This window comes from Danio aesculapii, chromosome 5 (assembly GCF_903798145.1).
Source record: "Danio aesculapii chromosome 5, fDanAes4.1, whole genome shotgun sequence".
NCBI classification, from domain to species: Eukaryota; Metazoa; Chordata; class Actinopteri; order Cypriniformes; family Danionidae; genus Danio; species Danio aesculapii.
The window spans coordinates 74,133,241-74,160,898 of NC_079439.1; the positions used below are offsets into that span (position 1 = coordinate 74,133,241).

General features: G+C 39.9%; 1 protein-coding gene across 2 annotated transcripts; it reads left to right on the forward strand.

The window, feature by feature from the left end:
• Window positions 1–42: 42 nt before the first annotated feature.
• Window positions 43–27,658, forward strand: abl1 (c-abl oncogene 1, non-receptor tyrosine kinase). Of its 2 annotated transcripts, none has more exons than XM_056458892.1 (11): window positions 43–937; window positions 14,250–14,408; window positions 16,993–17,288; window positions 18,226–18,498; window positions 19,577–19,661; window positions 21,996–22,173; window positions 23,423–23,607; window positions 23,965–24,117; window positions 25,098–25,187; window positions 25,387–25,515; window positions 25,594–27,658. In XM_056458892.1, exons 1-11 carry the CDS (start codon window positions 802–804, stop codon window positions 27,153–27,155), a joined length of 3,246 nt encoding a protein of 1,081 aa, XP_056314867.1. In that variant the 5' UTR covers window positions 43–801; the 3' UTR covers window positions 27,156–27,658. The 2 variants fall into 2 exon arrangements, with proteins under 2 accessions (XP_056314867.1, XP_056314868.1); XM_056458893.1 differs by lacking the exon at window positions 43–937 and adding an exon at window positions 8,597–9,075.

Consider the following 27,658-nt stretch of genomic DNA (forward strand, 5'->3'; position numbering starts at 1 on the left):
TTGTTGGCGGAAGAGCGGCGCGCGTGACGTCACGGGCGCAGCTCGCGTGCGCGAACATGGCGGTTCCTGCGACGACGAACGACTCGAGGAAAAGTGCTGAAAGTTATGAAATATTAGTAAGACATGACGAGAACTAGCATTAAAACACTGCGGGGGAACCGAGCGGGTGTCCGGTGAGCAGAAGAGCCCGACAGCGGAGACACACAGCTGGCTAGAGGAGCGTTTATATCCGCCTCAGAGAGAGAAGTGCACGCGGAAGTGACGAGACTTTACCAACTAACCAGAACTCAACACCGCAGTCAAAGGCAAGAGTTAAATCTGCACAGAACAGCCTGGAGGGATTCCGTGAGATCCACACACTTTATTAATGACTTTAATGAGCATCAGGAGACACACAATCTCATCTGTTTGCTGAATGACACCACGATCACAACTAACGTGAACTACCCCTCCAGTGGTTAATAATTATAATAATAACTGTAATAATGATGGTTATTGCCAGTTCCGTGCACATCGGAGCGTCTGAGATCATCGCCGACCCCTCTGATGTGCTAATATGTTCTAGTTTGAGAGTTTGATGTTGACGTGACGTCAGAATGATTGACAGCTCCTCAGCAGCAGCGCACTCAGTGATGTTCACGCTGACTCCCAGTGAATGAGGATGACTCTGTTATACATCCCACAGTGCCTTAAAAACACGCCTGAGATCTGATCTGCAGTCAGACTGGCACATGCATGACTGGCACAGAGGAGTGTGTGTTTTCAGGCTCCTCCAGCTGATCTCCTGCGCTGTGTGTTCTTATGGGGCAGCAGCCAGGAAAGTTGGTGGGTGAGCAGAGGAGACCGAGCCTGCCGGCGCTGCCCTTCATCAAGGCCGCGGGGAGGAGAGAGACGCCCCGGCACGGAGCACCGCACTGCAATGTGTTCACGGTCCACGGTCAGTCCCAGATCCAGCACACATGACCAGCACACCGCTTTCACTCATCACTCAAAGGGGCAGTTCACTCACAAATGCACATTTGGGTACATTTAGGATAAGGGGAAGCCAAGCCACCCTCTCAGAGATCCCCGGGGCTCTGCAATGATTGTGGAAATTCCAAATCAAACCAAAACAAACAATTACAATTGGCAGAGCTTCAGAATTAATTAAATAATAGTAAAATATAGAACATTTAGGCCTTGATCACAACGAATGCACTGTTTATAGTGAGAGGTGCCATTTTTTGAATGGTTTTCTATTGGCCGCGAGTGTTTTGTGCACTGCTTAGGGGCCTTTCACACAAAATGTGCTTTTTTCAGTCAAGTGTACTCCTTTTCTATTGTTTTTCAATGTAAACATGTGCTTGATGAGGGTGTTTGACTGTTACATTTGCATCTTTTGAAGCATCTCTAGCTGCGTCTCAAATGGCACACTATGCACTCATGCACTATGCGCTTATGCACTTACACACTCAACAGCATAGTATATGTAGTGTCGTCCCAAATGGAGCTCTAATGGTTTTTTACTAAGCAGAAATTCAAACCGTTTCCCTGAAGACGTTTGACGGTTGCCAATTTAGTGAAATAAATGACCAAACTATTATATAATACCTGCATATATATATATATATATATATATATATATATATATATATAACTGCATATATAAATGGCATAAATGGTCATGCCCTACTGAGTCTAGTTTCTCTTGAGGTTTTTAATTCTTCACTTTCGCCAATTGGTGAAGTTGGCTGTCGCCTCTAGCTTGCATGGTTGAGGATCTGTAGAGCTGCGCATCGTTGGATTTGCTCTTCAATATTTGGACTCTCAGTAGTGATTATTAAACCACACTGAACTGAGCTCAACTGAACTGAACTTAAACACTACAAACTGAACTACACTGTTCCTATTTACTGTGACCTTTTATGTGAAGCTGCTTTGACACAATCTACATTGTATACGCGCTATACAAATAAAGGTGAATTGAATTGAATATAACCGCATTCACCATCAGGAGGCGCTATAATTACTGTCTTAGGAGAATTTTGCTTTCACCATCCAAAATAAATAGTTATCCAACATGTGCGCCCGATAGCTCCATCCCTTTCGCTGTGTTTCAATCCTGCGGTCGTTGAGTGCGTGAAGAGTCCATCATTACACACTTCATTTTACCGGCTGAATGAGTGGATCATCCGGGTAATTAAAGTACACTCATTATTTTTTAAGTTTTTAGAGTGAAGCAGGGGCGTTGCTAGACATAAAGCTCTACTGGGGCACCCAACCCCAATATATACCCCAATATATACCCCAATATATACCCCAATGCATACCCCAATATATACCCCAATACATACCCCAATACATACCCCAATACATACCCCAATATATACCCCAATATATACCCCAATATATACCCCAATATATACCCCAATACATACCCCAATACATACCCCAATACATACCCCAATACATACCCCAATACATACCCCAATATAAACCCATATATATATTCCAATATATACCCCAATATATACCCCAATACAGACCCCAATACATACCCCAATATATACCCCAATATATACCCCAATACATACCCCAATATATACCCCAATACATACCCCAATACATACCCCAATACATACCCCAATACATACCCCAATACATACCCCAATACATACCCCAATACATACCCCAATACATACCCCAATACATACCCCAATATATACCCCAATATATATCCCAATATATACCCCAATATATACCCCAATACATACCCCAATATATACCCCAATATATACCCCAATATATACCCCAATACATACCCCAATACATACCCCAATACATACCCCAATACATACCCCAATACATACCCCAATACATACCCCAATACATATCCCAATATATACCCCAATATATACCCCAATACATACCCCAATACATACCCCAATACATACCCCAATACATACCCCAATACATACCCCAATACATACCCCAATACATACCCCAATACATATCCCAATACATATCCCAATACATATCCCAATATATACCCCAATATATACCCCAATACATACCCCAATACATACCCCAATATATATCCCAATATATACCCCAATATATAGCCCAATACATACCCCAATACATACCCCAATACATACCCCAATACATACCCCAATACATACCCCAATACATACCCCAATATATATCCCAATATATACCCCAATACATACCCCAATACATACCCCAATATATATCCCAATATATACCCCAATACATATCCCAATACATACCCCAATATATACCCCAATACATACCCCAATATATATCCCAATACATACCCCAATATATACCCCAATACATACCCCAATATATATCCCAATATATACCCCAATACATATCCCAATACATACCCCAATACATACCCCAATACATACCCCAATACATACCCCAATACATACCCCAATACATACCCCAATACATACCCCAATACATACCCCAATACATACCCCAATACATACCCCAATACATACCCCAATATATACCCCAATATATATATATATAATTTTTTTAATAAATATTTATTCTAAATAAAAGTATTCTTGTTATTATTCTAAATAGTCTTATATGTAACTGGAAAACAATGTTAAGACACAACTGGAGTGATGCTAAGGTCATTTAGGAAATCTTTTGCATGAATATTAATTTAATTTGAATGATATTCTATAAATAATTCAATAAAATACAACAGAAGATGTGTTCTAGGATTATCAGTTGTAGACTTGACACATGGCAGAGAGTTATGTTTATTAAGTCTTTAACTCTCTGACTCCTCATCTCTCCTTTTTGCTTCATACAGAATAAGTCTATGAGAAGGCGTGCTGAGTAAGATCTCCGTCATATTGTTTAAACTTTAGTTTCGTCGACTTGCAAAACAAAAAAGGCTGTTACGCTGTTTTACAACACATGACAAGCAAGTAGCCTGCTTTTTTGGTGCGCATGTTAACTACCGGGACTCGCACCGGCAGAAGAGTAGCGCGTGCGAGAGGCGTGTGCAGGGGCGTAGCAACCGGGGGGGATGGGGGGGATCCGTCCCCCTCACTTTTAGAGACAGACCATTTAGAAACAGGTGATTGATAATTATATGAATGTATGATCTCATACAGCCGTCCCCCCCACTTTTAAAATGTCCGATACGCCCCTGGGCGTGTGGGTTCTCTGCGCACTCGTGGAGATGCGTCGTTTGCTTTTTGATTAAACACACTGCGTTCACCAGCGCTGGTTCAGTTGCACAGAGAGAATAACGTCTTTATTTCAGAATTACCACTCTTAATAAATACACTCACATATGAAGTTAATCATATCTCAATGCATTTACTGGGGCACTGGAGAGTTTCACTGGGGCACGTGTGTGCGTGTGCGCGTGTGTGTGTGTGTGTGTGTGTGTGTGTGTGTGTGTGTGCGTGTGCGTGTGCGTGTGTGTGTGTGTGTGTATGCATGAGTGAGTGTGGGGTCGGTGTGCGTGTGTGTGGGTGAGTGTGTATGCATACATGAGTGAGTGTAGGGTCAGTGTGTGTGTGTGTGTGGGTGAGTGTATGCATGCATGAGTGAGTGTAGGGTCAGTGTGTGTGTGTGTGTGGGTGAGTGTGTATGCATGCATGAGTGAGTGTAGGGTCAGTGTGTGTGTGTGTTTGGGAGGGGGGTGAGTGAGTGTGTATGCATGCATGAGTGAGTGTGGGGTCAGTGTGTGTTTGCGTGTAACAGTGTGTGGGTCAGTGTGTATGTTTGTTTCAGTGTGTGTGTGTGTGTTGTGTTCTCCTGTACACCTGGATCATGTTTCCTCTGCTGCTGAAGCCCTGCAGACGTCCTCGTTTACTGAAGTTCTCCATGTTGAACGAGTGCAGGAACGCACACATATACACACACACACACACACACACACACACACTCCCCTCGCTCAATTGGGAAAGAGTGTTTAATGACAGCGAGAGCCGGTGTACGTCAGCGAGTGGATTATATAAATGATTCTGCATGAGCTCATCTCTGAGAAATGTGCTTCATGTTTCTGCATCTGTCGCCTCCCCCTCCTCACAGAACCTGCCTCTCCGGCCTCGCTGTAGTCTGAGCATATCACAGAACACACTTGCACTTCACTTCTGTAGTGCTCTTCACTATGCGTGTTAATAAAACCCTTAGAATCGCTGAAGTCACTAGTGATCAAGGACCAAACCTCTAGTGTGTGTGTGTGTGTGTGTGTGTGTGTGTGTGTGTGTGTGGTCCTGCAGTGTTTTAAACATTCCTCAGATCATGTGACATGTCCACAACAGCTACATGGCATACCTGTCGACATTGGGATGTGAATATAATGGATATGCCCACTAGGGTTGCGTATCGTTTGGGATTATTATCGATACCGGTGCTAAATCGATACTTCTAAAACGGTACCAGTGCCAAAACAGTGCCTGAACCGAGACTTTTGAGGCACAAAATGATGGTGGATGACTCTAGAAAAATCTTGACACAATCTTTTAAATAATAATTTGAACAGAAGAATAAAATTAAAGTTTAAAGTAAACATCAACTCATATTTTAATAACATTAGCTTACTACTAACCTGTGTTAAGGCTGTCAGCAAAATACTGAGCTCCTTTTCTCTAGGGTTGGGGCTTGTGACTGTGTTTACATGGGTATCAGTGATCTAATGATTATAGGACAATAATATGGTCAAGGTGTTTACATGAGTTGCTTTATTTGCCCTCTCATTCATTTAAAATAATGTTTCTGAACAGTTTCAGGGTTTCCTAAAATAAATAATCATTCTGGAGTCATAATAAGTCGTATATCTTATTGTTTATTTCTGGAATAAAAGCAGTTTTTAATAAAAGAAATTAAGGTCAGTATTATTAGCCTCCTAAAGAAATATTTACTGTATATTTTCTACACAACAAATCAGTACAAAATAATAAGACTAATTATTTCACCTTTCGTAGTTTACTGATTAAGTCTTTAAATGACAGTTTAATCTGAATAAAAGACTATAAAACACCTAAAGGGACTCTGTCTGAATACAGCTGTCTTGCAGAATAACTAGTCAAATGTGATGCGCTGACTGTCAGCATGGGGAAGATAATAAAGCAGATATTAGAAATGAGTTAATCTATTATGTTTAAAAGTGTGCTGTAAATAAATCATGTGTTGAAGACGGAAATCAACAATGAATGAAGGCTAAACTAAACGAGTTGAAGATGACTTACATGAGCGTGACTGAAGACTGCACATGATCTGTGTGTTACAGCTGTTCTTCGGTACTTGCTGACTGTTTGTAAATTCAAGACTGCATTTCCTAACGTTAAACTCCGTACACTAGACTTCTGATTAATAATGGTCTCTGCATAGCCGAGCACTTCCTCTAGTAAAAGTGTTAAATCACTATTATCTGTGTCAATTTGGGCGTCAACCTGTGACGAATGCGGGGAACTAGGCTAATGCGCACAGCACCGTAATGACAGAGAGAGCGAGTGCAAGTGTCACCTAGAGCGCGCAGAGAGAGGCCTCGGTCATATCTCCGCAGTCTGCTACCAATGGCTGATCTCGCTTCTCTGTGGCGTTTTAACACAAAAATACGCGTCCACATTTAGGGGTGGCAGAGGTGGGGCCAAGCTTGTTGACACGGGGACTGGTGGAAGAGTGCTCTTTTAATGGAATTTGATACCACACGTTAAATGGAAAGAAAAAACCCTCCGCATTTCACGACGCAGGTGTCTCCGGTCCTTTTAAGGTTATCAAAAATCACTGTTTACATGGTAGACTAGACTCTAAATCAGAGTATTGTCTAAATCATATTAAAATCGGAGCATTAGTGTCCATGTACGTACTCATTGAAAGTGCCAGAGGATGTCAGAGGCAGTTAAGTTTGCATGTTGATCTGCGTGTTGATCTGCGTGTTCATCTGAAGAGAGTCGCTCTCGCTCACAGAATGCGCTGTACTGTGTGCGTTGTGTGCGTCCGTTCCCTATAAGCAACAGGATCAAACGCCTGACATCGCCTGTCCGTATTCTGCAAAGTTGTTTAGTAATAAATGTTTATAGATGGTGTGACAACGCGCACCGATGTGTGCCTTTGCACTCCTTTCTTACGTCCTTGTCGCAGCACCAGTTTTCAATGGCACAAAATTTCATCAGCTGATTTGATCCGGTACATACCGGTTACAAAAGGGTTTCAGCACCCAACCCTAGTGCCCACCATAATAAAGGATTCCCCAATAACCCCCCCCCCCCCCCCCCCCCCCCCCCAAAACCCCCAAATTACTAAATATGTTCATTTGGAGCTGTTTTGTTCTAAATAATCAGTTAAACAGTCAGTAATGTGTTTTATTATTATTATTTACAAAAAAAAAATTAAATAGTATACATTAGCAGCAAATACATTAGCAAACAGTTCAGCTTATTAAAATTATTATCTATTATAATGAAATACAATCAAGCTATCAAATCTCATGAGCCGTTTCTTCACTGTATAACTCACACATTCTGATTGAAGAGCAGCGAATGAATCTCTTATTTATTTAGATTTCACTTTAAAAATGCACAGATCTGACGTTATAATGAAAGCTTTCGACTGCTTTCCTAACTTTTCATGCTCATTTAGGACGAAATTAGTTGTGTTTGAAAACTACACCAAGGTCGAGATCATTAGATGTTATTATTATTAATTATGTGTATATGTCTGTTTAAACGCACTCAAAACCCAGACTTTCACTCCGCTTTAAATCGCATGAACAGAATCCATTTGGGAAGCAGCGTCTGTTTATCACTATGGAGCGCGTCAGCTGACAGTTACGCACCACTATATGACTGTTGAGGATTGCATATAAAGGCGAGACGGCACCTGTAATGAAAAGGAAAGGGAATCCTGCTGTTTTTATATTTATTTCAAAGTGTTTTCATGCCTAAACAAAGCGAAAGCGCAGAACAGACTCACATTTAAGAGCAAAGGGCGGCCCCTGGTGGTTCGGCAGTATGGGTTGCGTATAGGGAGGATCGGCTCTTTAATGTTTATTAGCCACCCTTCAGAGAAAGACTGAAAACACTGGAGAAATACGGGATGATAGTGGGATAGAACTGTAAAATACAGGAGAATCCCAGGAAAAACATGAGTGTTGACAGGCATGGTACACGGGTATTTCATGTAAAATTTGCACGGTGGTGAATGTTGAGGCATTGCATGTTCTCCTGTGTTGGCGTGGGCTGTATCCTTATTTACAAAAAAAACTAAACTAAAACTAAGCAACTTCAGCGAACGAGTAAATCTGCCTCTAAACACTAATTAATATGAGCTGAATTTAAAAACAAAAAGTCAAAACGAAATAAAAAGTAAAACTAATGAAAAATCCAAACTTCTAATAAGCTTGGTATGTGTGTACACCGAGCTCCTAAAACCATAAAGTCCGTGTGTGTTTGTTCACACCTCTGATTCTGATCCTAAAGTGCAGGTGAAGAGATTTGTGTTTGTTTTAACTGCGAGAGAAAGCGTGAGGAGGAGCTTGAGAAACTGAAGGACAAAGGCAGATTCCAGTTACCGGCGTCAGGCTTCAGAGAGTGGGCGGAGCCTCGGCTATGATGTCATCGGCTCCGGAGCCCCATCCTGAAAGGGCCTCTTTGTTGGCACAGATCAGCACGAGCTCCGCTTATCCTGAAGACCGTCTCACACACGACAGCACCATGAAAAACACAACACAGAGCACTTTTTAGGGAACGTTTAGTGTGTGTGTGTGTGTGTGTGTGTGGGAGGGTGGATGGAGACGACTGAACTAACGACGACTGAGAAAACTGGAAAAAATGGAGTCTCAAACTTTGGAGAAGCTCAGCCGAGGACCGCGGGTTTAAGATGACACTTTGGAAATCAGTGTCGAAAATATCTAGGAAATCTGCCTTGATCTGTACGTGACTTGAGCTACGCCCGAAAAACTTCCTGGATAATAAAAGAGGACAACAATCGGACGTGTTGGGAAGCAAATGAAAATGTTGGAGATTTGTCTAAAATTGGTGGGCTGTAAATCCAAAAAAGGTCTTTCTTCGTCCTCCAGCTGTTACTTGGAAGGTAAGCGACATCTGCAGTGACGAACGTGTGTGTGTGTGTGTGTGTGTGTGGGGAAGAATGTCAATTATAGAGCAGCAGATGATCGGATGGGTCGGGGTTGATGGTCTCGTGAAAATCACAGGCCTCGCTGCTGTTTCTGTGTGTTTGGAAAGTGGAGGAGGGGGAAAGCGAGAGAGCAGAGCCAGACACACTGGACGAAGGAGAGGAAAAAGCGAGGGAGGAGGAGAGAAAAAACGCGAAACCTGACTCCTGTCTGGAGGATCCTGCAGTTCTGTGTGTGTTTTTGTGTGTGTGTGTGTGTGTGTGTGTGTGCGTGTGTGCGTGTGTGTGCGTGTGTGCGTGTGTGCGTGTGTGTGTGTGTGTGCGTGTGTGTGCGTGTGTGTGTGTGTGTGTGTGTGTGTGTGTGTGTGTGTGTGTGTGTGTGTGCATCTGCAGCTTTTTAGTTGAATGTCCTATTAAATTAAAATAACGTGTTTTTCATGTATTAATAAAAAATAATATCAAAAATAGTATAATTTTTAATTAATAATAATAATAATTAATAATTTTAATTAATTAAAAATAATTAAACACTGTCTTTTATTTATTTTTTATTTAGGAACTTTTAATGTGTTCTAAAGAAAACAAAACATACAAAATTATATAAAAGAAATGATAATAAATTATAATTTAAAGTATATAATAAATAAATGCATGTACATACGCTAGGGCTGCACGATATATGGTTTCAGCATCGATATCGCAATGTGTGCGTCCGCAACAGACACATCGCAAGATATGCAATGTTGAGTTGGGATTCTAGATCAGTGGTTCTCTACTGGTTTGGCCATGAGACCCACATTTTCACATGGTCATCAAGCTGCGACCCAAATTTTTTAGGAACTATAATATAATTTTAGGAATTATAATTAATTTGTATTTATTTGTTAACATTCACAAGTAGTGACAGATAAACCATAAGAAAATCACCAAGAATTACAAATAAACAATATTTTATTGCTGTCATTTAACAAAATGGATGCACTTGTGATGCCCTCAGCTCTTGGAGTCGTCTTTGAAAGTAGTCCACAGGTTTGTCCTCACAGCCGGGATGTTTGGCTTCTAAATGTCGCACCTCACTACATATGACACACCGAGGTTTTAAGCCTTTTTTGTCATCAATATATGTTAATCCATGCTTTACACATTCGGTGTCGTACTTGCGCTTCGACATATTTGTTGCTATAATTAAATTAAATTTCACATGTCAAACGGTACCGTTGTTGTGTGCGCATTTCAAAATAAAAGTCCAGTATAAGCAAAATAAGTTAAAAATGAAACTGTTGTTTTTTTGACCACACACTCCGCGACCCACTGAAAATGACCCACCAGTTGAGAAACACAGTTCTAGATGACCAGAAACCAAAACGCATGAGATTTGTGGAAACTTAATAGAGGAAAAGTTAATCATCTGCGTGTGTTTTAAGAGAGTTTAAAATAGCGCATAAAAGAACGAATTATTTAGTCGAATTATACAGGATGAAGACTATGCAATGTTATTTTAGGCCTACATTTATTATTGAATTTCTGTAGCTGAATAGTGTCTCCAGAAAACCACAAAGCACCGTTTGTTTCACTTTAATATTTGCTCCATTGTGTTTATTTATGTTTATAATATGTATATAATAAATTACATTAAAATATATTTATATTTCACTGCCCAACAAGACCCGATCCATCTAAATGAACGACTTTCCAAATAGAGCTATTTAAGTCATTGAGTGACATTGTGTTTATATCGCAATATATATCTCACAGGATAAAAATATCACAATCTCAGATTTTTCCAATGTCGTACAGCCCTAATATGCACATAGCTATGAAAACAATAGTATATTAATAGCAGGTGATACAAGACAGAAGTGATATGAACAGAAGATTCATGTTAGCTTACATATTTTGACAGACGTTTTGACAGACTTTTCAGGTTTTCTTTTAATCATGTAGATTAACTTTTCTAATGCCAAACAATGAGAATTCTTGCAATCATTGTTTGAAAGGAGGGCTTTCTGTATTCTTCCAGTAACGAGTTATTATAAATTTTGCATGTAATAAACAGAATATCAACAATAGTGTCAGTATGTTCATCATAATAATATCTATATTCTCAAAATAGTGACAATTCACATTTAGAAGACGTAAACATTTATATTATTTTGATGTCGCCTCATTCTTTAGTTTCTCATCTAATTTATTATTTTATGACTCTCTGAAATGGACCATTTAGAGCTTGGATGCATCTGAAACTTAATTAAAATTAAATAAAACACGGTAAATAGTAAAAAGCCTATGCTAAATAAAAATAAAGAAATAAACACTGAAGTGCACAACAAACTACACGTGTATTAAAGGTTATGTGAAGGTGATATTAAAGTCTTGAAATTAGAAATACGTTTATTTTAAATGTTTGTTTCAGCATGCTAGTCTTAAGGATATCTATAATCTGGAGTCTCCAGATCTGTCAAACTTCACATGTAGAAGATATAAACCTGATTTAAACATCCACAGTCTGCAGTTTGTCTCCTCCACCTTATGGATCAATTTTTTTTTGCCTTCACATCATACTTCAGTTTCTCATTAAATCTTCTGACCAATCAAATGCTCTCTAGTGTCTGACATGCCCCGCCCCCTTCTCATTTGCTGTTCATTTGATGAGCTTGAGCTTGACTACTCTCACTGGCAGAGCTGTGAGAAACAACATGCTATTGGCTGATTTTTAAAAGGGGGAGGAGCTACTCTGTCCCACCCCCTTCATGTTTCAGTTGAGTTACGTCAAACATCGAATTAAAAATGCGTATTTTAAAGCACTTAACTGGACTTTTAATTTCAGATTATCAGTGCATAGGGCTCGACGATATGACAACCTCGTATTGTTTGGTCATCATAGACCCTTTTCAAAATAACGTCACTTCACTTCCGCCTATCGGCAACGCAGTGTATTTTTAGTTCCAGTTTACCTTCGAATGAATGGGAGACTTCTCTGTAAAATTAGCTAATAAACATATTAACATTGCACGATCTGATTTAAGACTATTATTGGTATTGGGCATGTTTCTCTTTCAACACTGACCTGCTGTCTGAGTTTTAAGTTATTAAGAACAGGAATAAGCTATTGTTTATCAAGGGAAGCATATGCTTGCAACCTTTTGACTTATTAACTAAGTTTATTTCCTCAATAATGGATTTATTGTTACTTTAATGCTGCTCTGAATATAAAATTATATTATCTGTTGTATGTAAATGTTCCAGCAGGAGTGCAATTCTTTATTAAATCTTCTTATATTACCTGCTAAGTATGTCTATAAATGCAATCAGTTTCATAATTTATTATTTATTGATCCGTTAATGTTTTGTTTATTTTCTCCATTTGAATTAATTAATTTTGTCCTACCGCCACCTTTTGGGTGGATTTAATTTGATATCTGTACTATCTTTTAATTAATTAATGTTACAAATAATTTCATAATCTAATAACACAGAATTAAAATTAACAGGTAAAGATAATGTTGAAAGGCTAATTAAATCATCTATAATCTAAGTCACAGCTCTCAAACTGGATTCCTGGAGGGCCGCAGCTCTGCACAGTTTTGCTCCAACTCTAATCAAACACAGCTGATTAGACTACTCGAGACTATTATGCAGGTGTGAGTTGGAGGTGGTTGGAGCTAAACTATGCAGAGCTGCGGCCCTCCAGGAATTGAGTTTGATACCAATTAATCCAAGCCTTCTGAATGCTGGTATTTCTATTTCCTAAATCTCCATAATATTTGACTGGCCCAAACATGCTGCTGGCTGTTGAATGGTACAGTTCTGTAATACCTGTGGAGAGTCCGTCACGCTCAAACATTGGTCCACATGCCAGTGTCAGAGGTCAGATGTTCAGATGAGTTTTCTTTAGGCAGCTTATATGTCAAATAATGACTGAAATCACACTGTTGGGTCATTAGATGTCTTTTGAATGCGTGTGTTAATTCGTGATGTATGGAAAAAAGGTTTCTGCTACTCATCTGAATTTATAAAATACTCATTTATGACACATATTAAAGTGAATTCACTATAATAATATGATGCACACTACAATCTCTGGACTTTTACCATTATTTTAAGAATTTATGAGAAAAATCTAATTTTAGGCATGGACAAAAATACCATGAAATATGAGGAGGATATAAACAAATCTTAAACTGCTCTTAAAATGACAATAATATCACATATCGCAGTTATGTTATCAAAAATAATTCATCCCTACAGGCCTAGTCACCATTGATGATGATGATGATGATGATGATTTCACTGTACAAGTGTGACTCCTCATGGAGCAATGACTGTAAAAACTGTAAGATTATAGAAAAAGACTCATCATAGGGTCAGATCTCCCAAAATCTGAATTTGCCCATGATTTATTCTCCCTCAAGACGTCCTACGGTCATGTGAATAAGTTTTGACACCCTATTAAATTCAAATATCAGTGACATTTAATCACATTTCTTAAGTGTGACGTCATGTGAAGCGGCTTCCGTGTCCAAGCGGGGGGCATATCAAACGGTAATTATAAACGTGTAAATGCATAATTATTTAGGTGTATATGACTTTTTATATGAATTATTATAGTCGAATCCTTGTCTTTTTTACCTTCTGGCTCTTTCTAGCTCTGCAAGCGCTCGTGTTTTGAGTGAGAAATTAGTGTTTTCTTTAAGTCAAAAAGTCACGTAAATATACTATACCTCTAGGATCTAGTAAATCATGGGCTAATTTATACTAACTATTAACTTATACATGTATTATTAATTAATATTGAACTATACACACAACCTAAAACAGTCTTTTACATAAGACAGAACAATATTGTGTGAGAAATTGTGCATTTAAGGTTGAAGAAAACAATAGTGCTGCATGATTTATGGTTCATTCACAGGTAAACAACACAGGTTTGTCCTTGTAAGATGGAGTTTAAGTGTCTGGTGCATATGGAGAGAAGATTGTATCTACAGGTGGTTTGTCAAGCGCACTCACCTGTGTGAGGCAAACTCAGAAATGCACAATGTTTTCACAGAGATATGGAGTGATTATCTGGTGCTCGTGTGTGAAATGTGTTGGTTGGTGTTGTTCATCTTCAGTGTCTGTTCTTCCCACAGAGTCTCGGCCGGATTTCGATCCTCCTGGTCTTTCAGAAGCAGCGCGCTGGAACTCCAAAGAGAACCTGCTGTCGGGACCCAGCGAAAATGACCCCAATCTGTTCGTGGCGCTGTACGACTTTGTGGCGAGCGGCGACAACACTCTCAGCATCACTAAAGGTGAGACACACCATCATAATTCTGCTGGACAAACACACTTTTAAAATGTGTATTATTCCAGGCTTTCGATGGGAATAGCTGTCAGTGTTTCTGTTATAATCTGGTGCAAAATGCAGCTGAAACACAATTATAGTAGATGTAGATTATAGTAGACTCTGTAGATGGTGAATAATATTTTCCAGTACAAATTCTGTTTCTAAACATCCTTAAATCAAGATGATATTTGAGGGAAGAGATCACAAAACTTGTTCCTGGAGGGCCGGTGTCCTGCAGATTTTAGCTCCAACCCTAATCAAACACACCTGAACAAGCTAATCAAGGTCTTACTCTGTATACTTGAAACACCCAGGCAGGTGTGTTGAGGCAAGTTGGAGCTAAACCATGCAGGGAACCGGACCTCCAGGAATGAGATTGGTGACCCCTGCTTTAGGGATTAGGGCTGTGCAATATATTGTTTCAGCATCGATATCGCAATGCACAAATCTGCATTGCAAGACATCAAGCAATTTCAAGTGAATTTTACATTTTACATTTAGTCATTTAGCAGACGCTTTTATCCAAAGCGACTTACAAATGAGGACAAGGAAGCAATTTACACAACAATCGCTCTTAGGGATGGAACCACGAGGTGACGTTTATGCACAGAACGCAAGTTTCTGGAGGGCACATATATCTGCAGAAGTGAGAGCAGATAAGAAGGAGCAAAGCCAGAGGTCGCTTTGTAAGCAAACATCAGAGCTTTGAATTTGATGCGAGCAGCAACTGGCAGCCAGTGCAAACGGGTGAGTAGCGGAGTGACATGTGCTCTTTGGGTTCATCAAAGACCACTCGTGCTGCTGCGTTCTGAAGCAGCTGAAGAGGTTTGATAGAACTAGCTGGAAGCCCGGCTAGTAGAGAGTTGCAATAGTCCAGTTTGGAGAGAACAAGAGCTTGAACAATGAGTTGAGCTGTATGTTCAGATAGGAAGGGTCGGACCTTTCTGATGTTGTAGAGTGCGAATCTGCAAGATCGAGCAGTTCTAGAAATGTGCTCAGAGAAGTTTCAACAAGAATGGTTGCTCCGTCCATCTGGATTGAAAAGTTAAGGTGTAGAGTCGGGTTGGCAGAAACTTCAAGCATTTCCGCTTTCGCCAGGTTAAGCTGAAGATGATGATCTTTCATCCAGTTTAAAACACTTTAAAGTTTGCCACTTTAACAAACATTAATTGGTAATATATTTATACAGTGTAGACTATAGAGGGTTAATTTATGTTTGATTACTGAATTTCTGTTCCTCAACCATGCAGCGCTGTTTATTTCATTGTTCTCTTTGTTCTGCTTTAATTTATTTTATTTATTTATGTAATTTTGCTAATTTTATGCTGATGCATTCCAGTTAAATCATCCTAATTTCCTTAAAATCATCCTAATCAATGTAAAATTAAGATTTTTTTCCAAATAGTCATCTTGTGGAATTGTTCATATCGCAATATAAATCACAGAAAAACTTAATATTGCAATGTCAGTTTTATCCAAAATAGTGCAGCTTTACTTGAGATGCAAAGTTTTGAAATAAAGTCAGGATTTAATATAGAAAACTTTTGATATTTTAATGGAATAAATATAAATATAAAGAAATGCTGAAGTTGAAGCTAGTGAACGTGAATTTAAACGCATCTTAGTGAAATCTTTGGACATTTGCTCTGGATTAATATTTTTTAAAAATACTGATAAAGAATTGTTCACAGCAGGTGATTAAGTGTATTGTAGTGTTTGGGAACATTGTGTGTTTTTGTTATGAAGCTATTTTTGTTGTTTTTTATATTGGAGTTTTTATTTTTGCTCCTCTCATGTCTGAATTTGCTTCTATAATACATGCATCTTAATATATTTGTCTTTTTATAGAGTAGGAAAAGCAAACGTTATGTCTGTATTCTAGTGTTTTTGTAGCTACGGTTTTTAAAATAAAATAAAGGACATCATGTTTGCAAAGTAAATAAAAAGGTAATAGTAATGCGCCCAATAAATGTACATTTACAGATCAAATCAAGAGACTGTCTTACCTTCAAATGTTTTTTAGTTAGTGTTGAAATGTCCTTAATGCATCTCCATACAGTAAGAAACTCGTGCAGTTTTGACTCTGTGTCCCTCAGATGTTGTAGTTCTGCTGCTGCTGTTTATTTCTGCTCTTTGTTTACTGCGTTTATTAGCAGCAGTCTGAGGTCACGTGTCTGACTGGAAATCCACATTTGTGCTGGATTTCATCTCCTCCTCTTCCTTCATCTTGCACAACATGTCAGATTTCCCCCAAAACTGGGAGAGGAAGAGCTGCGGCACATAGATAATCATATTATCAGAGGTTTTACTTAATTCTTAATTAATATTATTACATATAAGAGGCTAGTACACACTGTAGGAAGAACTAAAACAACCTTAAACTGTATACTGACTACATACTGTTGATTTAACACTGACAGGCATTCCTGACTGCTGCTGGTTTTCCCTGTAGAGGGTCATTTTTACTGTTGATCATTGGTGCATGTGTATCGTCATCTGTAGTATGATGTTATATTGCTGAACTGACCTGCTGACTGGCTCTTCTGCAGGAGAGAAGCTGAGGGTTCTGGGATACAATCACAATGGCGAGTGGTGCGAGGCGCAGACCAAGAACGGGCAGGGCTGGGTGCCCAGCAACTACATCACGCCCGTCAACAGCCTAGAGAAGCACAGCTGGTACCACGGGCCGGTGTCACGAAACGCTGCAGAATACCTGCTGAGCAGCGGCATCAACGGCAGCTTCCTGGTGCGGGAGAGCGAGAGCAGCCCGGGGCAGCGCTCCATATCACTGCGCTATGAGGGACGAGTCTACCACTACCGCATTAATACAGCCTCAGACGGCAAGGTCAGACGAGTCTACCACTACCACACACACACATACATGCACATTTACACACATGCACACATACAGTCTTGCACACACTCATGCATTTTCACACTCAAACACAGACATGCATGCACACACACACACATGTATGCACTCACACACACACACATCCACATACACGCACATACAAACATGGAAGGACAGACATGCACATTCACATGCACATACATGCACACACACTCTTGCACACTTGCACACACTCATGCACTTTCACACTCAAACACAGACATGCACGCACACACATACTTGTACACACACTCAAACACTCACACATGCACACACACATACAAACAAGTATGCACTTACTCAAATGCACACATACACATAGACACACACATGCACACACTCGCGTTCACACTCAAACCACATGCAATAATCTAACATGCAGATATAAATAGGTGAATGGAATTATAGCTAGTGTCTCAGAGATGATGAGTTCAGCCCACGAGCTGCTCGTCCAGCAGATATGTGTGTGTGTGTGTGTTGTTGCATTCCTGCTGCACGCTGAAGACCGCTGCACTCATTCCTCACATGCCTGACGCACCCCTCACTGTACAGACATTCACAATAGCAGCGACAAGATCACACTCGGCTTATTGGAGAAAAATCAACTGCAAAACATTAAAGAGCAGCTATTATGCAGAAATCACGTTCAGACGGGGTTTAAACACAGTTGTGTGTGAATATAACCAGCCTCTGCTAACCCTAACCCTAAATATACATACAAATATATATATATATAGTTTTCTAATTGGCTTGATGTACTTTATATTGTTATATAAAACTGTTTGATTGAAGTTTTTGATTTTCAAATCTAATAATTTTGAGACTCAGTGTTTAAAACCTAAACCAGTTCTTCACTGTGTGTGTTAACTGACTGTGTGTGTGTGTGCAGCTGTACGTGTCGTCTGAGAGCCGCTTTAACACACTAGCAGAGCTGGTTCATCATCACTCCACGGTCTCTGACGGTCTGATCACCACGCTGCATTACCCCGCGCCCAAACGCAACAAACCCACCGTCTACGGCGTCTCGCCAAACTACGACAAGTGGGAGATGGAGCGCACAGACATCACCATGAAGCACAAGCTGGGCGGAGGGCAGTACGGGGAGGTGTACGAGGGCGTGTGGAAGAAATACAGCCTCACCGTGGCGGTGAAAACACTGAAGGTCAGAGACAGATGCGATTGCAAACACATGATCCACAGTAAAAAGGGCACATCTTAATCTCAACAGGGAAAACCAGCAGCAGTCAATGCATGATTATCTGCTGTCATGGCTTTATAATCAATAAATGTGATTATAATGGAGGTCAATAGAGCAGAAACAGCAGCAACATCACCAAAGGGGAGTCAATCTGAACACAGTGTTGATGAGTTGATGAAAACTGTCATCATTTCCCCTAAATATGAGTCAGAATAAGATTTATCAGCACAAATCATCACATTTACTGAAACACAGAGAAAGATGAGGCTAAAGTAAGACTCTAAATCAGCCCAGAGTGGATGAAAACAACCCAACAGCACACACGGGGTAAAATAACCTGCTCTGACCCTACTCACCTGTCATCTTGAATTTCTCATGATAAGTAGGTATGACAAGATCTAGGGAAGGAACTGTTACCGATCTGATGTTGTAATTCAACGTTGCTGTTTCTGGGTAGAATGTGACCCAGCCACAAAGGGGTTAATTACTAGTTACTATTCACAGTGTTAATTGCTCAGTGCACCAGTTTAGCAGATGCAAACAACAGTACACAATAATAAGGAAATAAACAAAACTATTGTTAGTTGCAGCCATAGTTTCTAATTTCTGTAGAACACAAAAGAAGATGATTTGAAGAATGTTCTTTTGACTGTATCAAATTCTGTTTTTATCGTTTTATCATGATATTAAGCTGCAAAAAAGGTTTCTGTGTATTTTAGGTTACTATTATACAACAGAGCAGATGGATGTGTTCAGAATTCAGACGCACGGTTAAACACTTCTGTTTCAGGGAAAAAAGCTATATATAGAAAACACAACTAAGCCTCTGTAGCTCCGCCCATGTCCCACCTCTTTTGCCCATGTTTGGTTGTCCATGAGTGACTCACTGTCAAGATGTCAGTGACAGGCTCCTCCCACTTCTGGGTTCAAAAAGGCTTCTTGTTTTACATTCTCTTATCGTGATGCAGAAGTTGAGAGCGAGTGCAATAGAACATAACTAAAGTTTAGCTTATAAATCAAATGCATGTGTGCTCTCGTGCAGGAAGACACCATGGAGGTGGAGGAGTTTCTGAAAGAAGCAGCAGTGATGAAAGAAATCAAACACCCAAACCTGGTGCAGCTCTTAGGTGAGTTACAGCAAACTGAACATGAATAATTAATGAATATGTAAATCAGACACACAGCACGAGTGATGAAGCTCATCTTTTTTAATATATATGCTTTATTTTTTAATTAAACATTGTTGTTTTAGTATATAGAGTGAACATATGCAGATTTCTGTAGCATAAACACAGCCAGGTTTTGTTTATAGGGCACCCTTATTAAAGTGTTAAAAGCTTTGATTAAGGAAAAAACTATATAAGGAAAACACGCCTCAGCATCTGTAGCTCCGCCCATGTCCCGCCTCTTGCCCATTTTTGTCCACGAGTGACTCACTGTCAAGATGTCAGTGTCAAAAATTAACAAAATGAAGTCTCATAGAGAAACGAAAATCAATTCTTATGGATGAGTTAAAGAGCAGTCTTGAGGTTAAGTTTGAAGTTAATAATAATAATCCTGTTTTATTCAGTAATTTTCCCTCTTTTTGTAATTCTTATGGAAAAGTTCATTTTTCCAGGTAACACATTAGATTATAGCATAAATGAGTTTATCCCCCTCAGATCACTCTTATAAATTAATATTTTCTCCAAGATGCTTTACAGTAATATATTTGTGCATATTCATCAGATTAGTCAGTACCAAAGACAAAACTGAACTAAGCTAAAAACAAAAAACTGAAGATCACAGTCCAAAAATTAGCACATACAAATGAATATCTCTGGGAAAAATATTAAACAAAATTTTAATAAACAAGAGAAATCAAGAGAACATTTTGTTGAAATAATATTTCTGTTTTTATTAATTTCGTTTAAAGTTTTTTATTAATTTTCTATTCCTAAAGGTGTTCGGTGGCCAAACTCTGTTTAATAAAATTTGTTTAAATAAAAATGTAAACAAAACCGGTTTAATAAAACTGTTTTGTTTAAACATTCACTGAGAAATAGATGAAAATGTTAACTTTCAAAAAGCTGCGTACATGAGTATGCTGAGCACTATATATTTATATATATATATATATATATATATATATATATATATATATATATATATATATATATATATATATATATATAACACGAGCATTTATAGCAATTAATATAAACAAATATAAATATCCCGCTCACTTTCTGATCCTTGTCTACCAAGTTCTCTTACACCCCTTTGATTGGTCACTCCCTCAACAAAAACAGCTGTGATTGGCTCTTGCGCGCTGCGCTCTTTACAGATGAGTGACTCTGATAAGCAGCAGGCGGCAGCGGCGATCACAGCTGATCCATGATAGACACGGTGGAGAAAACTCTGCAGGCACGCGCTCATGTCTGTATCCAGAAGTATCGCTGTAAAACAGCCGAGAGGAGAGGAAAAGTCACGCCAGCAGGTTAAATGGGCCCACAGTGAGAGAGAGAGAGAATGGAGTACTTTCATTCCCTCAATCGCAGTGAAATAGTCTTCTGCTGTAAATGTCAGTGAAAGACTGATCCAGCAAACACACACGCAGTCAAATTGTGCAGAGTTTCTGCGTTTTTAAGTAGTTGAAGCATTGTAAATACTCACGCTCGCCTCCCTCGCCATAGTAAACTACGGCGACATAGCGCATATGAGATAAATGACGTCAGTACACAATAACTGGTTAAGATTATTACTGAACCGATACCGAATTGTCTGCATCGCAGTGCACAGAATAAACAATTAATTTTGACACCCCTAATCTATATATATATATATATATATATATATATATAGTCTTGATAATACCGTATATTGTGATTAAAGCTTCAACGATGAATCACACATGCTTTTCTCACTTTTTTGTTTTGTTTTTGTCTTGTTTCTAGTCCAAATATCCACAAACTCTTAAATCAAGAAGGATTTTCTAGACAAGCAAAAAATATAGTCATGTGTTAAGAAATGAGTCAAAATGAAGAGTTTTTTCTTAAAACAAGCAGAATAATCTGCCAATGGGGGAAGAGAGATGATCGTGTTTTCACATTGAAGTTAAACTGTTTTATTCATCTATTGTCAGATTATTTAGCTTGTTTTAATGAAAATCTGACTTCATTTTGACTCATTATTTCCAAAAAACAAAGACACTGGGTCTCATTCACTAATATATGCATGTTTTTCATATTTTTTATACACACATTTGAGCTTCTCACATAAACTTCCAGCCTAATTCAAAAACCATTAAATTTTACACACTTATTCTGGATTCAAGTCAATATTATTTGCTCAGCAACAAATGCATTTTGATTGTAGAATTTTTAGAGTTGAGTCTAGTTTTCAGTCCAAATATCTAAGAAAAGCATTTCTTGCAGTGCAACAAGAAGTGTTGATGAAGGCTGATGTTGTGTGTTTTTCAGGCGTCTGCACTCGGGAACCTCCGTTCTACATCATCACTGAGTTCATGACGCATGGAAACCTGCTGGATTACCTGCGTGAGTGTAACCGGCAGGAGGTGAACGCTGTGGTGCTGCTCTACATGGCCACACAGATCTCCTCCGCCATGGAGTACCTGGAGAAGAAGAACTTCATCCACAGGTGAGCCAGAAAACACACACCTGGGCACCTACTATGCAGAAATCCCTTGTATGCGGGGTTTAAACACAGGTGTGTGTCAGCAGTGTGTGAATATCTCCAGCCTCATATAATAAACATGAATGAATCGTCTTTGTTATAATCAGACTTGATCAATGAAACACTTTGATTGACATTCTCCCTCTGTACGTGTCATCAGAGGGGGAAATCCCCGCCCACTAGTGCCCCTCATTAGCATAAACAGCAGCCCTGAGTGAGAAGCAGCCGTCTGTCCATTAGCCATTAGAGTGTTTGAGCTGCTAAAGATAATGTCAGCATAGACTAAGAGGATTATAGATGTGGAGTTTTAGATGAACAGCGTCAGGAGTCTCCATAGGCAGATTATTTAGCTTGTTTTAAGGAAAAACTTAATTTTGAAGTTGCGTTTCTGAAAACAAGACGATATTTTTTGCTTGTCCAGAAAATGCTTCTTGATTTAAGAATTGTTAGATATTTGGACATTAGGAATAAGACAGAAACTCTAAGCAAGAAAAGTAGTCCCAATTGCCTAAATGTAAGTTAGATGACCGATGTCCAGCATTAGTAATAGAGTCAGAAAGCCTGTCCTAGGAACAGTGCGGTCGGATAAACATGATGCACACCAGTACGTGATGACTGTCAATCATTGTTTATGCTACAGGTTATACTAGTTATATACATGTTATAAAAGTGTATATATATATATATATATATGTGTGTATACGTATATATATACATGTATATGTATATGTATATGTGTATATATATATATATATATATATATGTATGTATATGTTGGATTCTGATTAGTATGTCATGCATGTTATTGGTCATTGCCAGTGTTTATGGCTAATGTCAAGTGTTTGTTTACATATCGTCTTATATTACTGTGTTAATTTTGTTGTTATTATGGCCATTGCAGGTGGAAATACAGACTTTGTCATGTATAGTTTGTATTATATTGGTTGATTAGTACAGTGAGAAACGAAAGTTAGGTGAATATTTTGTTTGTGAATTATTTCTTTTTGTAGACGGTTTCTTGCAATATCTCAGATGCATGCCTCACCAGCGTATTCAAGATAGAAAATAAATGCTCATCATCAAGAATCTACCTTCCACTCTTGATTTTCTAACCAAATCTGATCCATATTTGGCTGCCTCAGCCAGCTGAAATCTTAACTGTAGTGGACTTCACTACAATGAGTGTGAATTGACAGGCTGGTTTATGTTTTAGGGATCTGGCTGCCCGTAACTGCTTAGTCGGGGAAAACCACCTGGTAAAAGTGGCAGATTTTGGTCTGAGCCGGCTGATGACGGGAGACACATATACGGCCCACGCTGGAGCAAAGTTCCCCATTAAATGGACCGCACCGGAGAGTCTAGCCTATAACAAGTTCTCCATCAAGTCGGATGTGTGGGGTACGCATGGACAGACAGTTTTATGTTTATTTTGCACATTTTCTCTCACTTACCTTATTTGTCACAACTTTTAACTTGTTTTAGTCAGTCGTCTTGACCAAATGTGTAATCTGTGGTTTATAAACTGTACTTTAAAATGTAGTTAATGAAGCCTCTCATTTTTGTGGCTTCAGTCATTGTTGGGATATGCTTTAATGCTGTTTTAAAGCATTAACAGTTCATATATTGGTATGCCTATAGTGACTACATTTTCAAGATTATTAATCAAGTGAGGTATTTTTGGCATGTCGACTGAACCATCTTTCCAGGTCAGATATGCATGTGTGTGAAACTGATCTTCTGATTCGACCCCTTCAGCATTTGGAGTCCTGCTTTGGGAGATTGCCACCTATGGGATGTCTCCGTATCCAGGAATCGACCTGTCTCAGGTGTATGAGCTGCTGGAGAAAGACTACCGCATGGACAGACCCGAGGGATGCCCAGAGAAAGTCTATGAGCTCATGAGGGCCTGTAAGCAGATCCTTCAGCACAATCTCTGAAATAAAGCTAAATTGACCACCCTATCACAGTCTCTGCCATAGTGTTTATTAGCTATTATCAGCTCAGCGCAGGTTTCATTTTAGCATCCTGTACCCCATTCTTTAAATAGAAAATGCATTATGCACCCATTTGAGCACTATTATTAGGACAGGAAACATTTTTATCCTTTAATTTTTCATATCTAGAGTTGTTTGTGTGCTGCTGTGCATCCCTGTGTGTGTAATAAGTAGCATGTAAGGACCTTCACATCACTAACACACACTTTAAATAACAAAAAAACTGCGCCATTGACTTTAGTTCTTGTTTTAGTTGGTCAATGCAAGGATAAAAATGTAAAAGATTATTATTGCCTACATAAATATAACAATCCACCACCTCCTCCTTTACCTATGGGGATTTAGTGAATGCGTCTCGTTCTGTAGGTGGTTTTTAATCTCACGCATAAGCAGATCTGTGTTATAGCTCATGAAGCATTCAGTTTTTTATTTTTTGCATTAGGGAATATAAAGATCCTCCACATTTTACTTATGCATACAAAACAGAATAATTCCTTCTATGATTACTAAATATAAGTATTTACATATATATATATATATATATAGATAGATAGATAGATAGATAGATAGATAGATAGATATTTATTCATAGTCTATTTACACATTGCACAGAAGCATTTGGTTGTTCTGTCCACCATGTAAATAGCAAATCTGCTTTGGTGCAATTGCAACTAGATCTTAAAGGTAATAGTAATTGCTAATCTGATTGGTTCAATGCATGTTACACCCAAGGCACACCCGCAATTCATTAAGAGAATAAGGACAGCCATTTTAGACCAGTTTTCCCATCCAGAAAATTGTAAAAGTGGATTCAGACATACTCTAAGTGCGTTTAGATTGTTAAAATAAAGCCCAATGAGTAGCACTGTATGACTGTAGTGTTTCTGTCTTTAGGTTGGAGGTGGAACCCTGCCGAGCGCCCTTCTTTTGCTGAGACCCATCAGGCGTTCGAGACCATGTTTCAGGAGTCCAGTATCTCTGATGGTACGAGTTTTCAAAATCTTTAATCAAACAGTTTTGAATAATAGCACCAGTTATGTTTATATGCATATTTAGAGGCTCCCAGAGATTCAAGTGTTCCCCATCATATTTAAGTATTCTGCATTATTTTACATTAATAATGCATTCAGTTTACTGTAAATCTGTATCTTGCTGGTGGCTCATCTTCAATCTTGCATTGCAGAGGTGGAGAAAGAGTTGGGGAAAAAAGGAAAGAAGCTGACCCTGGGACCAATACAGCAGGCGCCAGAACTTCCAACTAAAACAAGGACACTACGAAGACCTACAGACAGCAGGGATGGGGACAGTCCCGGTAAGCTCTTCTCTCTCAGAACTTTGTTTGTTTTCTTTATTATCGAGCAGTTGATCTGATATACTAAACTTTTTCCAGATGCAGCCGAGGCCGAGGTCACTGGACCGCCTATGATTCAGAGGCCACTCCTAGATAGCAACCTAAATGAAGATGATCGGCTCCAGTCTAAAGATAATAAAGATAAATTTCGGATGAATCCCTTCAGTTATATTAAGAAAAAGAAGAGGACGGCTCCGGCGCCCCCAAAGCGCAGCAGCTCCTTTGGGAAGATGGACGGACACATAGATCGTAGAGGATTGGGTACTGACTGCAGGGAGGATTTCAGCAACGGGTCTTCCACCAATGATGCCTTAAACAGCCTTGACCCTTGCAAATTAGTTGGGTCAAACAGTACCACGACCATCGGGGTCACCAACGGAGCTCCAGTGTATCCTGGTCAGCTCTTCCCGTCTCATCCACGGAAAAAGGGCACCACGTCGGGTGGTGGAAGTAAGCTTGCCACGACTCCACCTCCAGAGGAGGACTCCATGTCAAACTCCAAGCGCTTCCTACGGTCCTCTTCTGCCTCCAGCATGCCTCCAGGCTCCGACCGCTTCGAATGGAAGTCCGTAACCCTGCCGCGGGACATTCAGTCAACTCACTTTGATTCTAACACATTCAGAGGCAAGCCAGCTTTGCCTCGTAAAAGCTGCATGCCACGAGGTGGCACCCTTACCCCACCACCACGCCTTCCGAAGAAAAGTGAAGATGTTTCGGACGAAGTCTTCAAGGACTCTGAGTCTAGTCCTGGATCAAGTCCTTTAACTCTGACTCCCAAGCTAGGCCGCCGACCCCAAACAGAAAGCTCCAAAACTAGTGCCTTACAAACAGAGGTGTTCAAACCCAACGTGCTTCCACCTCTCGGAGACGAAGGCAGACCTCGAAGACTCAAACTGTCTTCTGAAATCCCAGGACAGAGAGAGCGGGAGAAGGGGAAGTTTGTGAAACCTAAACCCGCTCCCCCTCCACCTCCGGTCTCCACCGCCAAATCTGGAAAGACCTCAAGGAGTCCGACTTTCGATGTTTCTTCGGATACCAAAGTCAAGAGTTCATCAGACTGTGCAGATCAAGGCAAGGCTAGTCTATCCCAAGAAAGTGCCAAAAAGTTGCCTAAAAATGGCTCAAAGGTGAACCCCTCGAAGGCATGTGCGAGTGCTCCGCTGCCTGGAATGGGAGCCAGTTCTGCGGTCGGGGATCCGGGATCTAGCTTCATCCCACTGATAACGACGCGGCGTTCGCTGAGGAAAGCTCCAGCGCGGCAGACGTCAGAGCGACTCTCCAGCTCCACCATCACTCGAGACATGCTGTTGGAGAGCTCAGAGCTCCTGCGCACCGCCATCACACGCGTCTCCGAGCAGACCGGCAGCCACAGCGCGGTGCTGGAGGCTGGGAAAAACCTGTCCAAGTACTGCGTCAGCTACGTGGAGTCCATCCAGCAGATGCGGAACAAGTTCGCTTTCCGCGAAGCCATCAATAAGCTGGAGAGCAGCCTGCGGGAGCTGCAGATCTGCCCCGCGGCCACCGGCGCTGCTAACACACCGCAGGACTTCTCAAAGCTGCTGTGCTCCGTCAAGGAGATCAGCGACATCGTGCAGAGGTAGCAGAGAACAGCACCACTGGAAACACAGTACCTGGATGTCTGGGGCCATGTTTTACATTTCAGTTCAACACACCTCAGCTTTCCTCATGCTAAATAGAGGAACGTTTATTCTCAATACTCTGTGCACAAAACAGGAGCCTTTGATACAGAGCTATGGCGAGGAATCGTTCAAGAAAACAATTCTGCGACTTTCAAAATGTATCGCTACTCTCTCTTTTCTAAGATTGGTAATTAACAGCAGATGGCGCTCTAGGCTAGTTTGTAACAGCAGATTTCACTTAAGGCGAGTCTTTAGCAGCAAACGCTAAACCCACAACGGATCTTCCTCATAAGCATTTTATCGTAAGGGTTAAAAACTAGCTTAAAGCACCATCTGATGTTAAATACTAGCCTAGAAGTCAATCTGCTGTTAAAAAATAGCCTAGAGCGCCATCTCCCATTAAACACTAGCCTAGAGCATGTCTGCTGTTAAAAACTAGCCTAGAGCACCATCTCCATTAAACA

Bases quoted from the DNA above. Each gene is read 5' to 3' on its own strand.
- abl1 (XM_056458892.1), top strand. From the start codon at position 802: ATGGGGCAGCAGCCAGGAAAGTTGGTGGGTGAGCAGAGGAGACCGAGC. The intron at 24,118-25,097 runs GTAAGCAGATCC...TTCTGTCTTTAG, and splicing joins CTATGAGCTCATGAGGGCCT to GTTGGAGGTGGAACCCTGCC. The intron at 25,188-25,386 runs GTACGAGTTTTC...CTTGCATTGCAG, and splicing joins GGAGTCCAGTATCTCTGATG to AGGTGGAGAAAGAGTTGGGG.